The sequence below is a fragment of the Neolamprologus multifasciatus genome, chromosome 14 (genome assembly GCF_963576455.1).
Source record: "Neolamprologus multifasciatus chromosome 14, fNeoMul1.2, whole genome shotgun sequence".
Lineage (NCBI taxonomy): Eukaryota > Metazoa > Chordata > Actinopteri > Cichliformes > Cichlidae > Neolamprologus > Neolamprologus multifasciatus.
Window position 1 is genome coordinate 6601060 of NC_140452.1, and position 15587 is coordinate 6616646.

General features: G+C 40.1%; 1 protein-coding gene across 2 annotated transcripts in view; it reads left to right on the plus strand.

The window, feature by feature from the left end:
- LOC146503366 (rho guanine nucleotide exchange factor 26-like) overlaps positions 1–15587 on the plus strand; it is a 30260-nt gene that overhangs the window by 12200 nt on the left and 2473 nt on the right. For both annotated transcript variants that reach the window (XM_085184063.1, XM_085184064.1), the window contains exons 11-14: positions 1099–1250; positions 5854–6063; positions 14893–14963; positions 15151–15255. In XM_085184063.1, the coding sequence (XP_085040189.1) occupies positions 1099–1250; positions 5854–6063; positions 14893–14963; positions 15151–15255 (538 nt within the window). The remainder of the gene's footprint in view (positions 1–1098; positions 1251–5853; positions 6064–14892; positions 14964–15150; positions 15256–15587) is intronic.

Consider the following 15587-nt stretch of genomic DNA (forward strand, 5'->3'; position numbering starts at 1 on the left):
ATGGATCACACGGTACTTTCCTGTTTCATATTGTCGCGGGTCAGGCCTGTTTGGGTTTTGTTTGACAGCTACGTTCTGTTGTTCCAGGCGGCAGCGTTACGGTTGCCATGGTTGCGGGGCGACGCTCTCTCTCTCTGCGTGTTTCCTGGGTGAGAGAGCGCCTGTTGTTGTTGTTGTGCTAAGCTAATAGGCAGAATGCTACAGGTATAGCTCTAAAGAATGTAGCATCATAAGCAGTGTAGTCCGTGCTGCAGGGAGAATGGACTGCCATACCCGTTATGTGTCTGTGAGCGAGGGAGGGAGAAAAAGGAAAAGTACGAGCTGTCATCGAGCAAAAACGGGAGCTGGAAGCATGTAAATATAATAATAACCACTGCAGCCAAGAAGAGTGCCTGACGAGCCCAGTTGTAAGTAAGCTATTAAGACTCGACTGTACACCGTGTTCGTGTTTTCCTCTGAAACAATAAGTTCCGTTGGAGCAGCCTTTCAACGCCTCTCTCTGTCTCTGCTAGCAAAGTTGACCCAGACAACAAAGTAAAGCTAGTTTTCGGCTACGAGCCCGACACGGAACCCACCGTATTAGCCAGAGGTCCCTTTACTACGGTTCGGAGCCGCGGACCTTCAGTAACAGTAATAAATCACAGCAATAGTACATTCATGTAGTTGTAAACAGCATGATAATATATTAAGTAATCCAAAGTATTCAGAATACGTTACTCTCATTGAGTAACGTAACGGAATACGTTACAGAATACATTTTGGGGCATGTAATCTGTATTCTGTAATGGAATACATTTTAAAAGTAACCTTCCCAACACTGCTAACATGTATGTATATGTATCTGTCAAAAAGAAGAACTCACCCCTGTATTGTCACGAGTATTGACATAGTAAACACAGGGTTTGGTAGGTTTAAGTGTGCGTGAGCCATGTGGGAAATTGCTGTTGGCACATTTGGAGCGCACGGATGCCTAGTGAACCGTTACTCATTCTCCATGGCCGTTCAGCCCCAACATTACAGACATTTTAAAATTTCTTTGATTAATTAGATTCACCATCTTCCCCTGTTCACCATATTTTCTTTCTTATGCTCCTCTAGCCTTTCCCCCTGGTCTCATCCTCCAGATGGATGGTAAAAAGAGGGGAACTGACTGCATTTGTGGACAACAACATCTTTTACAAGCGAACATCACGGCAGCAGGTCTATTTCTTCCTCTTCAATGACGTCCTCATTGTCACCAGGAAGAAAAGGTGAGTTTCGTCGAAGTTGTAGAGAACTGCTGGGCCATGCATGGGAGGGTCTGCATCTGATTTATTTGGTGTGAGTTTGAGCTCGGTCTGCTGGCTCTGCTCATAATTCACATGTCGTGGCATGTTGAGTGTGAAAGCTTAACCGTAAGTCTTCAGGTTTTCACTGCGTGTGAGCACTGTATGTGACCGAGATCCTGAGTGCAGGGTGTGTAGATTTGTCTTCTCTGTCGTCATGTTTGAACTCGTCCTGGGAAATGAGCCTGTTTAAAAAACAAAACAAAACAAAACAATATTTCTGTGCAAACCGAAAGCAAACCACGAGAAGTGTTGGCAGCAGGGTTTAGAGATCGTTAAAGGAGATTGATGCCACCGCAGATGCAGACTGCACTTCCGCCCTGGCAACATTATCACGTGTGTTTTTAGGTAGATCAGGTGCAGATACCTGAACCTGTTGCTATTTGGCACTATGAGAGGTTTTTTTTTCTGATCGCTCTTGACATGTCTTGTTGCCATGAATCACCTGGAGCTATGAAACCTGCTCTATTGTCAGACCCGTCAATGAGTCTGCTTTCCCCTTCCCCTATTTCCTCTAGTTTTAGGCAATACCATGGAGAAAAAGAAAAGAAAAAGAAAAGCTAGAGGACTTCCTTGATATGACTTTCATTTGTGTGTTTGTGTGTGCATGCATGCGCCTGCTTGTCTGTTTTTGCCAAAATAAAAATTCCCGGCCATCTCCTTAGTGTCTGGAAGTAATAATCCCGCCACTCGCAGACTAAGAATTCCTCAGAACTGTAAAAAAGAAAAGAAACGTTCCATATGATATTTTTCTGGGAATCTGATCTGCCACGGCAGACTCCAGCAGTGCGTGGTGTCAAGCCTGTGTTTGGAAGACGGATTCGGGAAAAGGGAGGGCTCCGGAATCGCAGTGTGTATTTATGTGTGTGCGTACGTTTGGATGGGGGAAGCTGTTATAATATTGGTTTGTACTGTGGAGAGCGCTGAAGTCCAGCTGTGGCACGCTACTCTGCTGCACTCCATCTGCAGTAATCCAAACAAAAGCTCACCAGGGGCACACAAGGCTATCCAGGCACTCCTAGATCACAAGCGCCCGTAGGTATAATGGCAGAATGGCCTTTTCTGTTGAAATTAAGACTTTTAGTATGAGTGGTATATTTTGCAAGTTCAGTCTTGTCTCGGTTTAACATTTTTAGGATTCTGTCAAAACCACAAGAAAGGGGTGAAAAGGTCAGAGCCAAAGCACTTACTTACACAGTAGGCTAGAGAAAGCATAGCCATGACCTTAGAGCCATTTAAGAGTATATATAACCCTGTGCTATCAGAAGAAAGAGAGGCTAAATCTGTTTGCCCGTCATTTGACTCCATGTATTCAAAAGTAACTAAGCTGTTTGTAGTTTAATGGCATTTAAGTGGAAGTTTTTAGTATGCTGTGTGCTTACCGATGTTCACTATTTTTATAATCATCTTAGATTTGTACAGTTCCACACATAAAACATGATACCTGAAAAAAGTTAGTTGTTTTTGTACATCACCCACTGCTAAATCTGTAATGGAGAGGACAGAAGAGACGAGACAATCTTCTTGTTTTATTGACTTTAAACTATGGACCATCCCTTTGTCAGGCTGGGCCTTATGTCATGCACTGGTAAAGTGTTGCTCTGCTGGACTCTGGCTCGCAGGAACACTTACATAACACTCCAGCTGGCTTCGTTCTCATCCCCCCCCCATGTTCCTGTGTAAATGCTGGGCATCATCTAAACATTAATTCATGTTGAGATTTCCATCTATTCTTTTTATTTTTGCTTTTTTCTCTCATTCTTTTCCTCTTGATCTTATGGTTTGTTTGTGTTTTTTGCTGTATGTGCCTGTGTCTAGTCTATTCTCCTTTTTTTTTTAGGTCATAGGCTCAGCTTTCAGCGTTATACTCTTACTTTGTGTGTGGGCACAAAGTAAGAGTATAACATGGAGTTCTATCTCAACATGTCTCTAAAGGTTTATATTAGTTTTGCTTGTTTCTTGAACTGTTTGTTCTTTATTACAGCTGTGATAATGAATTTTTCCTGCTACTAGAAGGGATGTGTGTGGGTGTGTGTGTGTGGGTGTCCAGGAAAAGGAAAGCCACAACTTGCGTTTTCTTTAGAAAATTGTTTAAGAATTTAACGTTTCTCTCCCACATGTTGACAAAGCATATCACGGCGATTCCCCAACTCAATTCATCTGACATTTGGCAATGATCTGACACACATGCAAACTCAAACCTCAAGCATGCAGTTTCCCCACCCATCACATTCCCAGTGTCATGTCAATGGCATTCCAGGCATTTCACCTGTAGGTCAGTCAGGAGCCAAAAAGCTAATGATGCTAATGGTGTGTTTGATGTTTTATCTTGTTAACGCTTCATTTTTGTGTGTATAAATATTTGAAGAGATTCAAATTCCAAACACTATTTTAGTATCTCTAAATGCAATTAATGGTCACATTTGAAGATTATCTTAGATTGTTTTAGGTGATTAAATTCATCGATTTAATTTTCAGCCAAAAAAAAAAAAAAATTAAATGAAATGCAACTTAACTTATTTGTCAGCTGAGTGGAATTCAAAGGCTTTACCCTTACATATGAGAAAAAAAAAATCTGTGTAGGAATTGAAAGACGTTTGTTATTTCCGTTATCCATTCTGCCTATAGGCATGCCCGGATCACGTTACAAGTTACAGACAGCTGGGAACAAACGTTTGGTGGGCCTTTATCAGCTTGTTTTGATGCTCAATTTTTTTTTCTTTAAGAATTACACACATACAGGAATGTGTTCATACACGTATACATATATACATATACAGAATAGCTCTAAATGGAGAGCACTGGACCTTCCTGAGAAATAACTGTCACAATATAGCTTTACGATAAAGGGTCCGAAATATCCGAAAATTTGCTGAAGCAAGCACGCACACACACACACACACACACACACACACACACACACACACACACACACACACACACACACACACACACACACACACACACACACACACACACACACACCTCTGTTGCCTCCGTCCTGTCACTCTTTGTCTGTCCCTTTAGGGTTCTCTTCCTTTTCCTACTTTCCTCTTATCAGTAACACTTTCCTGCTTCTATTTGTTGCATTTGCTCATATCCCCATTCCTGGATAAGTGTTGAAATGACAATTAATGTGCATGTCGAGGTCAGAGAGCTCAGGAAAAGCATACTTATTTTTAAGATAAATAGAGAGGCAAAGCAGAAATAGCCACATAATTCATGTTCCTTCAGTCGTGAAGGGCAGCAGGCCCGTCACTGTTGAGGGCAGTCTGGCTTCCTCAAATATAATCTCCATTCCTCAATGAGCATAGGAGATAACAGAGGTTAAAACTGACATTACATAGTTAAAAATAGGTTTTAGTAAAATGTACATTTTGAATCTGGAACGATAAATGGACTGTTTAGGGTAACTCAACATAATGGTAGATGAAGTATCCTGGTTTTGTAATCACTCGAATTATACCTCTAATGCTCACCAGAGAACATTTTATTTTTCAATATCTGACAAAGTATGAAAAATCTAACCAATAATCATGAAAAGTTTACTTTTATTAGCTCATTTTCAGTCTTTTGTTAAGCTAAGCTAACTAACACCATTCTATAGACACGTATTGCATTCTGACTCCGCAGGAATGCAAATTTCCCGTGGGTATCATATTATTATTATTATTCCTTTAAACAACTCCTTTAAGAAGTTGTGAGAAGTGTCTAGTCACAGTTAGATTTGTGCTTGTCTTACATCCATCTTATACACAGACACGCAGTGCAGTCTCTCTTAAAGCTACTTCTTCCAAGAAGTGTTACGTAAAGGTTTTAACTTGTGGGTGATAGTTGGAGAGTAGGTGTCAGTTAAACCTTGTGAGCCTCCCAACCATGACTGGATTCTCAAAGAAGTCACAACCCTGAGTTTCAGAGTTTTGTGTGGAAAATCCATGGAGCATGCCTCTGCTGCTTGGCTTTATCACTCACTTTACATCATGTATAAGTCAGACGTGTTCACTGCTGGCATCTGTTTGAGTTTATGCAATGCACAAGCTAGCTGCAGTCCAGTAGCTTCTCAGCTTGGCTGCTGTTTCAGTCTCAGGTTGATAAAAGATGAGCTGGACTTCAGCTCCTTAACACTATGAATATACACACACACTTTCTCTTCAGGTTCAGTGCCATGTCAGGGGTGCAGTGTTTCACAATCGGCGCCAGATGTTTCTCACCAACTGCAGCTACTACTAGATTTTTTAAAAAGTCGTGGGAACTAAAGTTAAACAAGCAAACAAACAAAAACAGAGTGCAGTCGTAGGATATATAGACAGCTGCACATTTGGACTTTTGATTGGAACCAAATCTGAGGGATAATTGAACATTTTCTTCATAGTACAGTCTTTCCCACTTCATGATTCATAGAATTGTATGGCTTGCTTTGTAAGTGATGTGGACTAAGTACACTGAATTTTCATGCAATGATCACTTTGTTGGCTCTGTAATGATGACCATAAATGATTAAATTCTATTTCTCTGTCTTTCTTGTCAGTGAGGAGAGTTACACTGTCATAGACTACGCTCTGAGGAATCAGATCAGTGTGGAGTTTTGTCAACCCAGCGATTTCAACCGGTCACCCATCAGAAGCACCACCAGCATGCTGAGCTCACGGCAAGCTGGCGCCAACCACCTCTTTCGACTGAGTTTCCCTAGCAACTGCTCTGGTGACAAGGTGACCATGATCGTTGGAACAGAGTTGCTGTAAGTGCTTTTTTTTGTAACCTTTGTCCCTCTTAAATGTGCCGTTTTCGTTTCGCTTGCATTTCACTTGTCACAGATTTATGAGGCACGGCGATAAGGAACTATGAGTCATTTTTGACTCTCATTAAAACACTCATGTGTATTCTATCATCATTTTGGGAACCTAGAGTAGTCGTGTGATTTCACTTTGAACTCAATAAGGCTCAATCTCTTAAAATTTTAAGACCAGCATGTCTACTCTTCTCCGTGAGGGAGCTTGGATCAAATTTCTGCTCCCTTATCTTTTCTGTATGTGCTCCAATACACCTTTTAACTTCAATCAAAGAAGAATCCTACCCCTCTATTCGTAGTTCTTATTTTATAGTCTCTTTTTGCACCATTACAAGTCACAGGGATATTTTGTTACATCTGTTCTTAAGGAAGAGATAGGCGCACTGTCAAATAAAGTCTGCTGTTCCATTATACAGTCGTACTGTCTGGAGTTGTACTCTGAAACAGACCGGCTGTATCAGATGATTGTTTTGTTGACTTCATGTCAATCATGTATTCTAAATAGAAGCGTCTCTCTTTATTTATAGTCTAAGAGGTTGGTTCAGAAATTTGTCGCATGTGCCACTTAAATATTTACTCAGAAATACAGTCAGTGTAGCTGGAGCTTTGGATTCTGTGTCTTATTACAGCAAAAAGATTTAAAGGCTGCTTGTATAACCCACACAAACAAAAGGGATCAGCTATGCACTGGGCTTGATGCAAGGTTTATTTGTTCTGCAGCTTATGCACACATGCGCACTTTGATGAATGCACAGGCGTTCGTGCACGCATCTTGTTGCTGTGGTTTGATACTGTAAGGAGTGTTTTCATATGTACGGGGCCGGTTCCCCCTCATTCCTGTGTAGTTAGAGAACCTCCCTGTCTGTTGTCTGTACAGAAGCTGTGGTTTCTCTGTGTAGGCTGTGTATATGGCACGTCTACACTGCAAATTGCAACCTTAAATATGTCTCTCGACCTGTACCGTTTACTGTTTATAATATTATTGCCTTGTTTTGGTGACTACAGGTGTGCAATTACATTTTATTGATAAAAATACTACATGTTTAAACCTGGATTTAGTCAGTAATAATTAAACATGGATACCTTACAACAAGTCATCAAGTCAATCATTCAAAAGATTAATAGTTATTTTTCAGTCCTGATGGAAGTTGGCCAGTACAGGCAAATAAGTGCGAGGGTTTAAAGTTCCAGGGTTAGATGATCTACAGAAAATGAATCTGTTTTCACACTGGATTAGTGTTTTTTTGGTTATTTCTAAAGTTACAACCCCACCCTAATACCATTCTCAGCTCAGGGTAGCAGATTCTGCCGTACTGCCGACACCTCTTGAGTCAGAGGCATGCACACAAGGTGTCACTGACGTACCGGCTGTAATCTTAGAAGCAGAGCGATAACAATTCTCTTTAAAGTCTTCATTAAGAGGTTTGGGGGGTGGCAGGGGCAAGTCAAAAATGTGTCTACCAGGACTAGAGATGGCACGATACCACTTTTTTATGTCCGATACCGATACCGATATCATAAATTTGGATATCTGCTGATACCGATATGAATCCGATATAGTGTGTTTTTTAATCAGTAAAACTGTTTTTTTAATATCTTGCTGCTTTTTGTATAAGTTCATACTCAAGTTAAAAAACAACAACAACACTAAAGCTATTCTGTTATACCTGTATGTAAAAAAAACACACTGCACCCAAAATATTTCATAGATCAGCAACACTGATCAATCTAATAAAGTTAAACCTACCCCATCCTCCCTATTCTGGTATTTTAAAGAGTACTTAGCAGAAATATTAAGCAACCTAACTAATAGGGTTGCAAACTCCCAGCAAAAGAAAATAGGGAACCACCCTCTTCCTCATGATGCTTAATCAATGTAATCAACTTTAATTTGATGCAGGGTGAAAAAAATTCACAGAAATAAATTATTTTTCAAGAATAATTAAATAGATTCAACATCTTTCTTCAACAGAATTGCAGACTGCACAGATGGTACTTTCCCAAAGGAAAAAGTACTACTACTAAAAAGTACTAGGGTATATTAGACTTAACAGTTACTATATACAGTAATGGACTTCTATACATTTTACATCAGATTAAAACTTTGGGTGTAAGATTCAGATAATTATAAAATAATTAAAAGCTAGATATTTTAAATGAGAATAAGAAAGAAAAGTATGTCTTTGTGCCCCCTTTTGCCTCTTCATGCCCTATCGGCCCCCCTGGCTAAACTTTGCTAGATCCGCCCCTGCACAGTTACCAGCCGTCAGCTGCATAGAAAAAGATCCGGGTCTAGAAAGTAATATTAAATAAATTCTAACAACAGCTTATCAAGCTTAAACGTGCTGCTGTTGTTCAGCCGCTGGTTTCCTCTTTCTGGTGAGAAGTGGGCCAAAAACAAAGAAGAGAGACGGACTCGCGACAGAAAAGCCGATCAGCTGATCATTAAGCAGTTTCACGATTGAAGTAGCAGCAGGAGAGAGAAGAGGCAGTTGCTCTATATATCGGTTGTTAAGCTTAACGCGGGAATGCTTTACAAACATTCAGAGATGAACTTACACACTTGCTTTACTTCTCTCTGAGATAACTTCCTCGGAGATGAAATGTTTGCTAGCAGGCTACAAATACACACAGCCGCTCTATCACGTGACCACACTGCTCCGGCTCGCCGTGTCGCCAAGTTTTGTGAGGTGCTTTTTTGATATTTAATGGATCGGATTACATTTTTTATTTCTCTCCGATATCCGATCCAGTAATTTAGGTCAGTATCGGACCGATACCGATACGTAATATCGGATCGGTCCATCTCTAACCAGGACCAAACATTGGTTTAGGTTCTTAAAAGTAATTCATAATGACTGTTATCGGCAAAATATGCAAAACATTAACCCTGCGAATTTTAAAATGACAAGTGCTTTAAGCATCCATATGTGAGAGACCAGTCTGGTTTTATTTTATTTCCTTTTGACTTTTTGCTTTCACTTTAATATCAGTTTTTCCAGAGTGACTTTGCTTGTTTCAGTTTATTTTTTACTGTTTCAAAATGTTTAGTTTTAGTTTAGTTTCTCTTAGTTTCAGTGATAGTTTGAGCCTTTATTAATTATTGTATGGGAGGCAAATGTCTAAGAAGAGGTAATAGTGCCAAATTAAGAAAAACACATCGATCAGTTTCAGAATAAAGTTGAAATGTGGAGATTAAAGTGGTCGTTTCGAGTCAAACAACTGCCGCAGCTTAAACTCTCTACAAAATGCCTCGTTTAGATTAGTTACTGGAATCAGTGCTTCATAAACCAGTTTTAGTAATGAGGAAATAATTTCTCTTTTAGCACATGAACACAGTGTGGTGAGAAGTGTAAGGACGTTGGAGATATGGTGCAGAAAGCTGCATCAAGTCAGCAGGAAAAACAACACAAATTTGGAAGTGCAAAATAAAAAGGCTGGCAGTGGACAGATGCAACGATACTGAGTTTTTAATTTTTGTTCTTTTTTATATCTTTTGAAAAGTTGGTCGACATATTTTACCAACTCCATCTACAGAAGGAATTTTGTACATACAGCAGCTGTAATCTCCACATTTTGACTTTAAACTTGAAATGCTATTTTGAGAATAATCTCCAAATGAGCACAAAAACTTGTTTCAGTTGGTCTTCATTTGTTTCTAGTTTTCATTTTGATTTTAGTTAACTAGTTTTAGTTTTTACTTTAGCTTTAGTGAACTAAAATCGCCTTGGTGTGTATGATCGCAACGCCAGTGGCTCTGACAAAACATTTATTTATATTACTATTTGACACTCTTCTTAGATATATTACATTATATAATATTATCTGGATTTCTTAGTTCTCAAAGGCTGTTAATTTAGCAAAGTAGAAATGTGCACTTGTAAACTTGGCTCATCGTTTTGCAGACTAAACACGGTGTGATTAATCAAGAAAATATTCAACAGATTATGGGGTAATAAAAATGACTGTTTCCAAAACACGACACCTCACACAGTACGTCATTAAAACAAAAGCCTTCATTTTAAATGATTTGTTTCTGCACTTTTACTAAGTGCAAAAACCTGGCAAAGTATCTGCAGTAGTATTATTATGTAATAGTGCTATGTGTGACTGCACGGGAGGCAGATTCAGTGGACTTCCTTAAATGCACCGCCTGCTGATGCCTTGACCTACTACTCCGGCATGCATAATTGTGATCCCCCACCCAATCTGAGTGCCTCCTCTATGTAGTATAGTTTGTTGCGGAAACCCCCTAGACTCCCTTTTTGATGTATTTGGGGCCCTTGGCTCAGATGATGAGATGTGTGTGTATGTATGTGGAGGGTCAGCGCTTCACTCACTGTAGTCCCGAATGAGCTAAGAAGAGAGGGGGGGGGGGGGCACCCTGGCAACTGTCCATTGTTACAGTGGTTTCTAGTCATTGTTGAAGTTGTTGCCTAGCAACAATCCACTGCCAAGCAGGCTATTTCCCACGACTATCCCTCCCCCTGCCTGCAACTTAACTCTTCCCGATTCTTCCTCACCGTCCTGTCTCATCACTTCAACAGTAGCCAATGTCTTCGCTTTGTTTTGTTTTTAAACCAGTGGATAAATTCCTTTTCGTCCATTCATTCATCCCAATTTGGCGATTTAACCCAGCCTGACACACAGTGTTGTTTCATTAGCCAGCCTGTTTACGAGCTAAATGAAGCAAATAAGACAGATGAATAGATGCTGGGCCTCGGAAACTGGTGTAACAGTGGACATTAACATAACTACAGGATCTCAGAATATAAACTTAACCACTTTTATAAACATTTTAAACACAAGTCCATAAAATATTGTTAGATAATTCTGTTCACCCGGATGACTTGATCTTCATTTTGGTGAACAGTAATGCAGAAAAGACTAGTTTATCTATAATACTCAGTTAAATGATGTAAAATTGTGAAAATGTTCCATTTAAATAAAATTCTGACATTATTTGCATGACAAAAAACTCTGATAACAGTTTTAGGTTCTCATCGAGTAGCCTGCATGACAGTTTGTGCAGCCTGTGAATGCAATAAGAAAAGATGAAGCATCCACTATTCATTTCATACTGGATACAAAGCAGCACAGGAAGAGCCCCAAAAAGCATCTTTGTTCAGTTTAAACATTTGTTCCCTCTGACTAAATGTCCTAATATTACACACAATATTATGCCACAGTATACAAATAAAACAAGCACTATGAAAACTAGAAAGTGCATTTTCTGAAGAAACTGCAGTGTGAATGCTTGAATCTGAAGGTATGCACTGAAATGAATTAATTGCCGAATTTTAAGTTAAAAAGTTTGAATCAAATAAAAAACAAAACAAAAAACAATTCAACCTGAAAACAAAAGTGCAGAACTTATGATAGCTGATGTTTACACAGAAGAAGCTGGAAAATAACTGATAATGTTTTAAATGTAAATTAGAAGTAGGCTAATGAGAAAAGGAAATTTAGAGTCAGAAAACATCTGAATGAATATTAAAAGTTTATACTCTTTGAATCACTGAATGACTAAAATGTGATCCCTCCACTTGGATCCACACAGTTGAAAAATTTTAAATGTCTGAGCTTTGAAAGACACAGTGTTGGAAAGAGAACAATGATGGCGACGTTTTGAGGGTAAAATGATGGCTGTAGAGCAAACACTGTGGACACAGCAGCAGTTGAAAAAGACGTGTTTAAGATTGATCTTGGCAGAGTGGCAGGCAGAGCTCGTTAAGCAGGCAGGTGTGAGCCTGGTTGCTATAGCGACTGCACCCAATGGCTCCATACACACGCACACAGACATGCACCTCACTTTTGCTGCTTAAAATGAACAGAAACATCAGCCCGAAACAAATCGTTCCCAAATGAAAAGTACACGTCGTATTGACAAAATTCTTTCACCGTGAGCGGCAGCAATGTCTAGTCTACTGAATTCTCAGTTTTCATGCCTGTGGAGTTTATTATATGGACGTGGGGACAGTGTAAAGACAGCCTGTACTTCTGATTTTCAAACGAGCTTTTCAAGCATTCACACTAATGACATCTTCCAACATAAGTCACCATCGTTTGAGCAGATTGAATACAAACACTAAAACAGGTTGATGTGTACATTTTTCTTTTGTGGCTCTCACTCACATGACTGACATAATGAAATATTATACAATAATTAGCAAGGTACGAGGCAGTTTCTTAAAGAGGCAGTACAATCAAATAATTTGCATACATCATTTACACGTATTGGATGAGGTTGGTCCCAATCATGTTTTTTAATCTTTACAAAGTGAAAGCCTAGACATGCAGCTGCTAACTGGATAGGGTGGGGCGGGGACTTGATTTGCTTTTCCTGTCACTGTCACAAAAGTGCTAACGACAAAATGCAGGTCTGTGCATGATTTATCTGTTAATGACTGTTAACACAAATATACAAACATAAAAAAAACAAAAAGAAAAAAACCCTTCTCTATATTCTCCATATTCCAAAGGGAAATTCCACACATTCTGACTCGAGGCAGGTCTGTTTTTGTTGAAATGAAACTGTGGAAATGGACTGTTATTGTCAGTGTGGTTATTTCTGCTTTCAGTTCATTTTTTCTCTACCTGCCCACCTTTTAAGCTGATGCCTTAGTTTAATTTGAGTGTCTTTGTGCAAGGTCTAAGAAGCTTACATACAACACAATGACCTCTAACCTTAGCAGCGATGTAATGCATCAGGAATTCACACAGACAGCTGGATTTGAGATGGCACAGGGACCTCAGTGTGGCTTGTTTTGCTGTCTGTGGCAGTGTTTATGATTCTCCTCTTCTCTGTCTGTGCCCTCTTCCTTTTCTTTTCTGTGTATCCTTTTGTTTGCTGTGCACATGTCAACGTGTCTTTCCCATGACCTTGATGCTGTGTCTCGTCGTCAGTGAATAGCTCTTCTCTATTAGTGGAACAGAGACGCTACAGAGGTCTGCAGCAAAACAGTTCTGCTTGTCAGATATGCAGCTACAACACAAAGCAGCAGAGATTATGTGACGGTCCTGTTGCACTCTGGTTTTCTTACTCTTTCTACTTTCATTTTAAGTGATAATAATGAAGAAAAAAAAAGAGTAGTTGCAGATTGTTCCCCTTGGTTTGGGAAATTCCCTGGCTGCGTTGCTCCGTGCTGAGATATGCCGTGTTTCAGTCTGAGAAGTAGGAATTGTACCCAAATACTGTCAGTTAAGGGTGGGAACAGGAGCGATCGGAGTAAACAAACTGACAGGAGGAAAGAAGATGTAAAGATGAAAAGCAGTAGCGTGCTGCTGAAGTTGTCAGGGGACGGAAGGTTAGAAAGAGGCAGTCATTTCTTCTTATCTGTAATATGTAAAGACATTTTACAATGCAGCCGAAGTGAAACAAAGTCCTCTGGTTTTATGATGCTCGCCATTCTCCCGTTCTTTGAGAGGAATGATTAAAGTTAGAACGAGTGTTACTAGCAGGAGTAGGCAGGCTTTGTACATTGTAATGCAAAACATTAAGCGTTGCCACATTCCTCATAGTTCAAACTTAACAGCTAAATACGACCGGCACTATCTGCTAGAGCCTGCACTTGTTATATTTGAACCCATAAATGAAAGTGGGTTCAAACCGGCATCTCAGCAGCTTTAGTGCGAGGTGACTTGCTGTGATTGTTTGCGCACACGTATCTGTATCTGGCACGCACCTCCAGCTGTCAGTAGCAACAACTAGCAGCTGTCTTTCCCCACAGAGCAGCTCGAATGAATGTAAAGAACCTGCATCTTTAGCACAGAAATGAACAAAGGCATAACTCTGTCCTATTTTTTAAAAAAGCCATCAAGTGACAAAAATGCAGGGTTGCTTTCAAGCACACCGACAAGTGATAAAGAAAGGTGATTGGTTCAACAGTTGATCGTTATGAAATGTATCCACCAAATCCAAAGGTCACGCCGTGTGCCAGGCATTGATATTGCAGTGTGGGTACGCCCTGTTCTCTTAATTTCATGATTTCATTGAAAGTAATTGTTATCTAATCTCTACTGACCTATATCATTGTCAAGTTAGTTGTTGACATGGCCAAGATATTTCCCCCTCTGAAAAGAACCAGAACAGATTGAAATGCAGTAATGATGTCTGACTCACGGGCTTCGTCTCTTCACGTCCCATTTGAGGCCCCTGTGAAGAGGGTCCATACAATTGTGCATTTTCTTCTCATCTGCAAGCTCCAGGGCCAGCAGTGCTGAGTCACAGAGGGCCTCAGCAAACCCCCGCAGGTTCATTTCCGTAGGCTTCTTTATCTCATCCTCTCTCCCTTTCCAAATCCTTTAGAACAGGTGAAATGAGAGGTGGATTTTCGTGCAATCTGATCTGTGCAACTCCACCCACTTTTCCTCGCTGTGAAACTCAAACAAGAAAGAAAAAAAGCAAAGCAGGGCAGTTCTTTTCTGAGAACAAGCCTTTGTGCTTGTTCCCTTCAGTTCCTTCTGACTACAAAACACACCTCTGTCCCCTCTCAATCACACGGGACAGAGGATAGCGAGGGAACACTAAGCTTCCTGTGCAGCTCACACTAGCCTGTAAAGCTGTTTGCGTGCAACTCCACCTCATTTTATTTTCTTTAAGTTGATTCTGACCGCCCTTTGTATCTATGATACAAAATCGGAACAATAAAGCATCTTCGACTGAAATTAAAGCAGCGAGGAACTCCCATAGTAGAGCAAAGTTGTGGTGTTATTAAACTTTGGGAACACTATAAAGTCCTTTAATAGTTTCTCATGTGCCATTCCGTTTTCTTTCAGGAATGAGCGCGCTCGGTGGATCAGTGCTCTGAACAATAATGACAACAATAAGAAGACTCAGGACCGAACCAGTGAGTTTCCACAACACATAGTTCACATGGACGCTCTGTCCTGACTTCTCTATTTAGCCTGTTGCACCACCTTGTGGTTATGAGTTGAAACAGTTTTCTCATGCTGAGTTGGATGAAATTAGCCTGTCAAAAGATATTTAAAGTGCCAGTGTGACTTCTCTAAAATGATTCGGATCTGCTCTCTCAGATCTCATGCAGGTGGAGATGATCAGAACTTACACCGCCAGGCAGCCAGACGAGTTGTCTCTGCAGGTGGCTGATGTGGTGCTTGTCTGGCAGACTGTAGAAGATGGTATGTCAGCTCTCTCTGCCTCCCTCATATCTTCATATATCCTCACTCATACTCTTTAATATTCCTCTCATTTTCCACCTTCCTGTTTCAACGGTTTCCTTTCATCATTTACTTTTACATACTCTCCATCTCTCTTTCAAAGTCTGCATTTACTTTTTCCACATAATGGATCTGATACCTGTTTGAAGATGTGGTTTCACATCTGTGCAAACACGTGGAAGCCTTTTTCACATTAAATAACAGACAGAACCAAAAAAGAAGAGCCAGTAAAAGCATAAAGTATCACACAGCACATTCTTCTGTTTTCATTTAAAGACGGTTTCTCTTCTTAG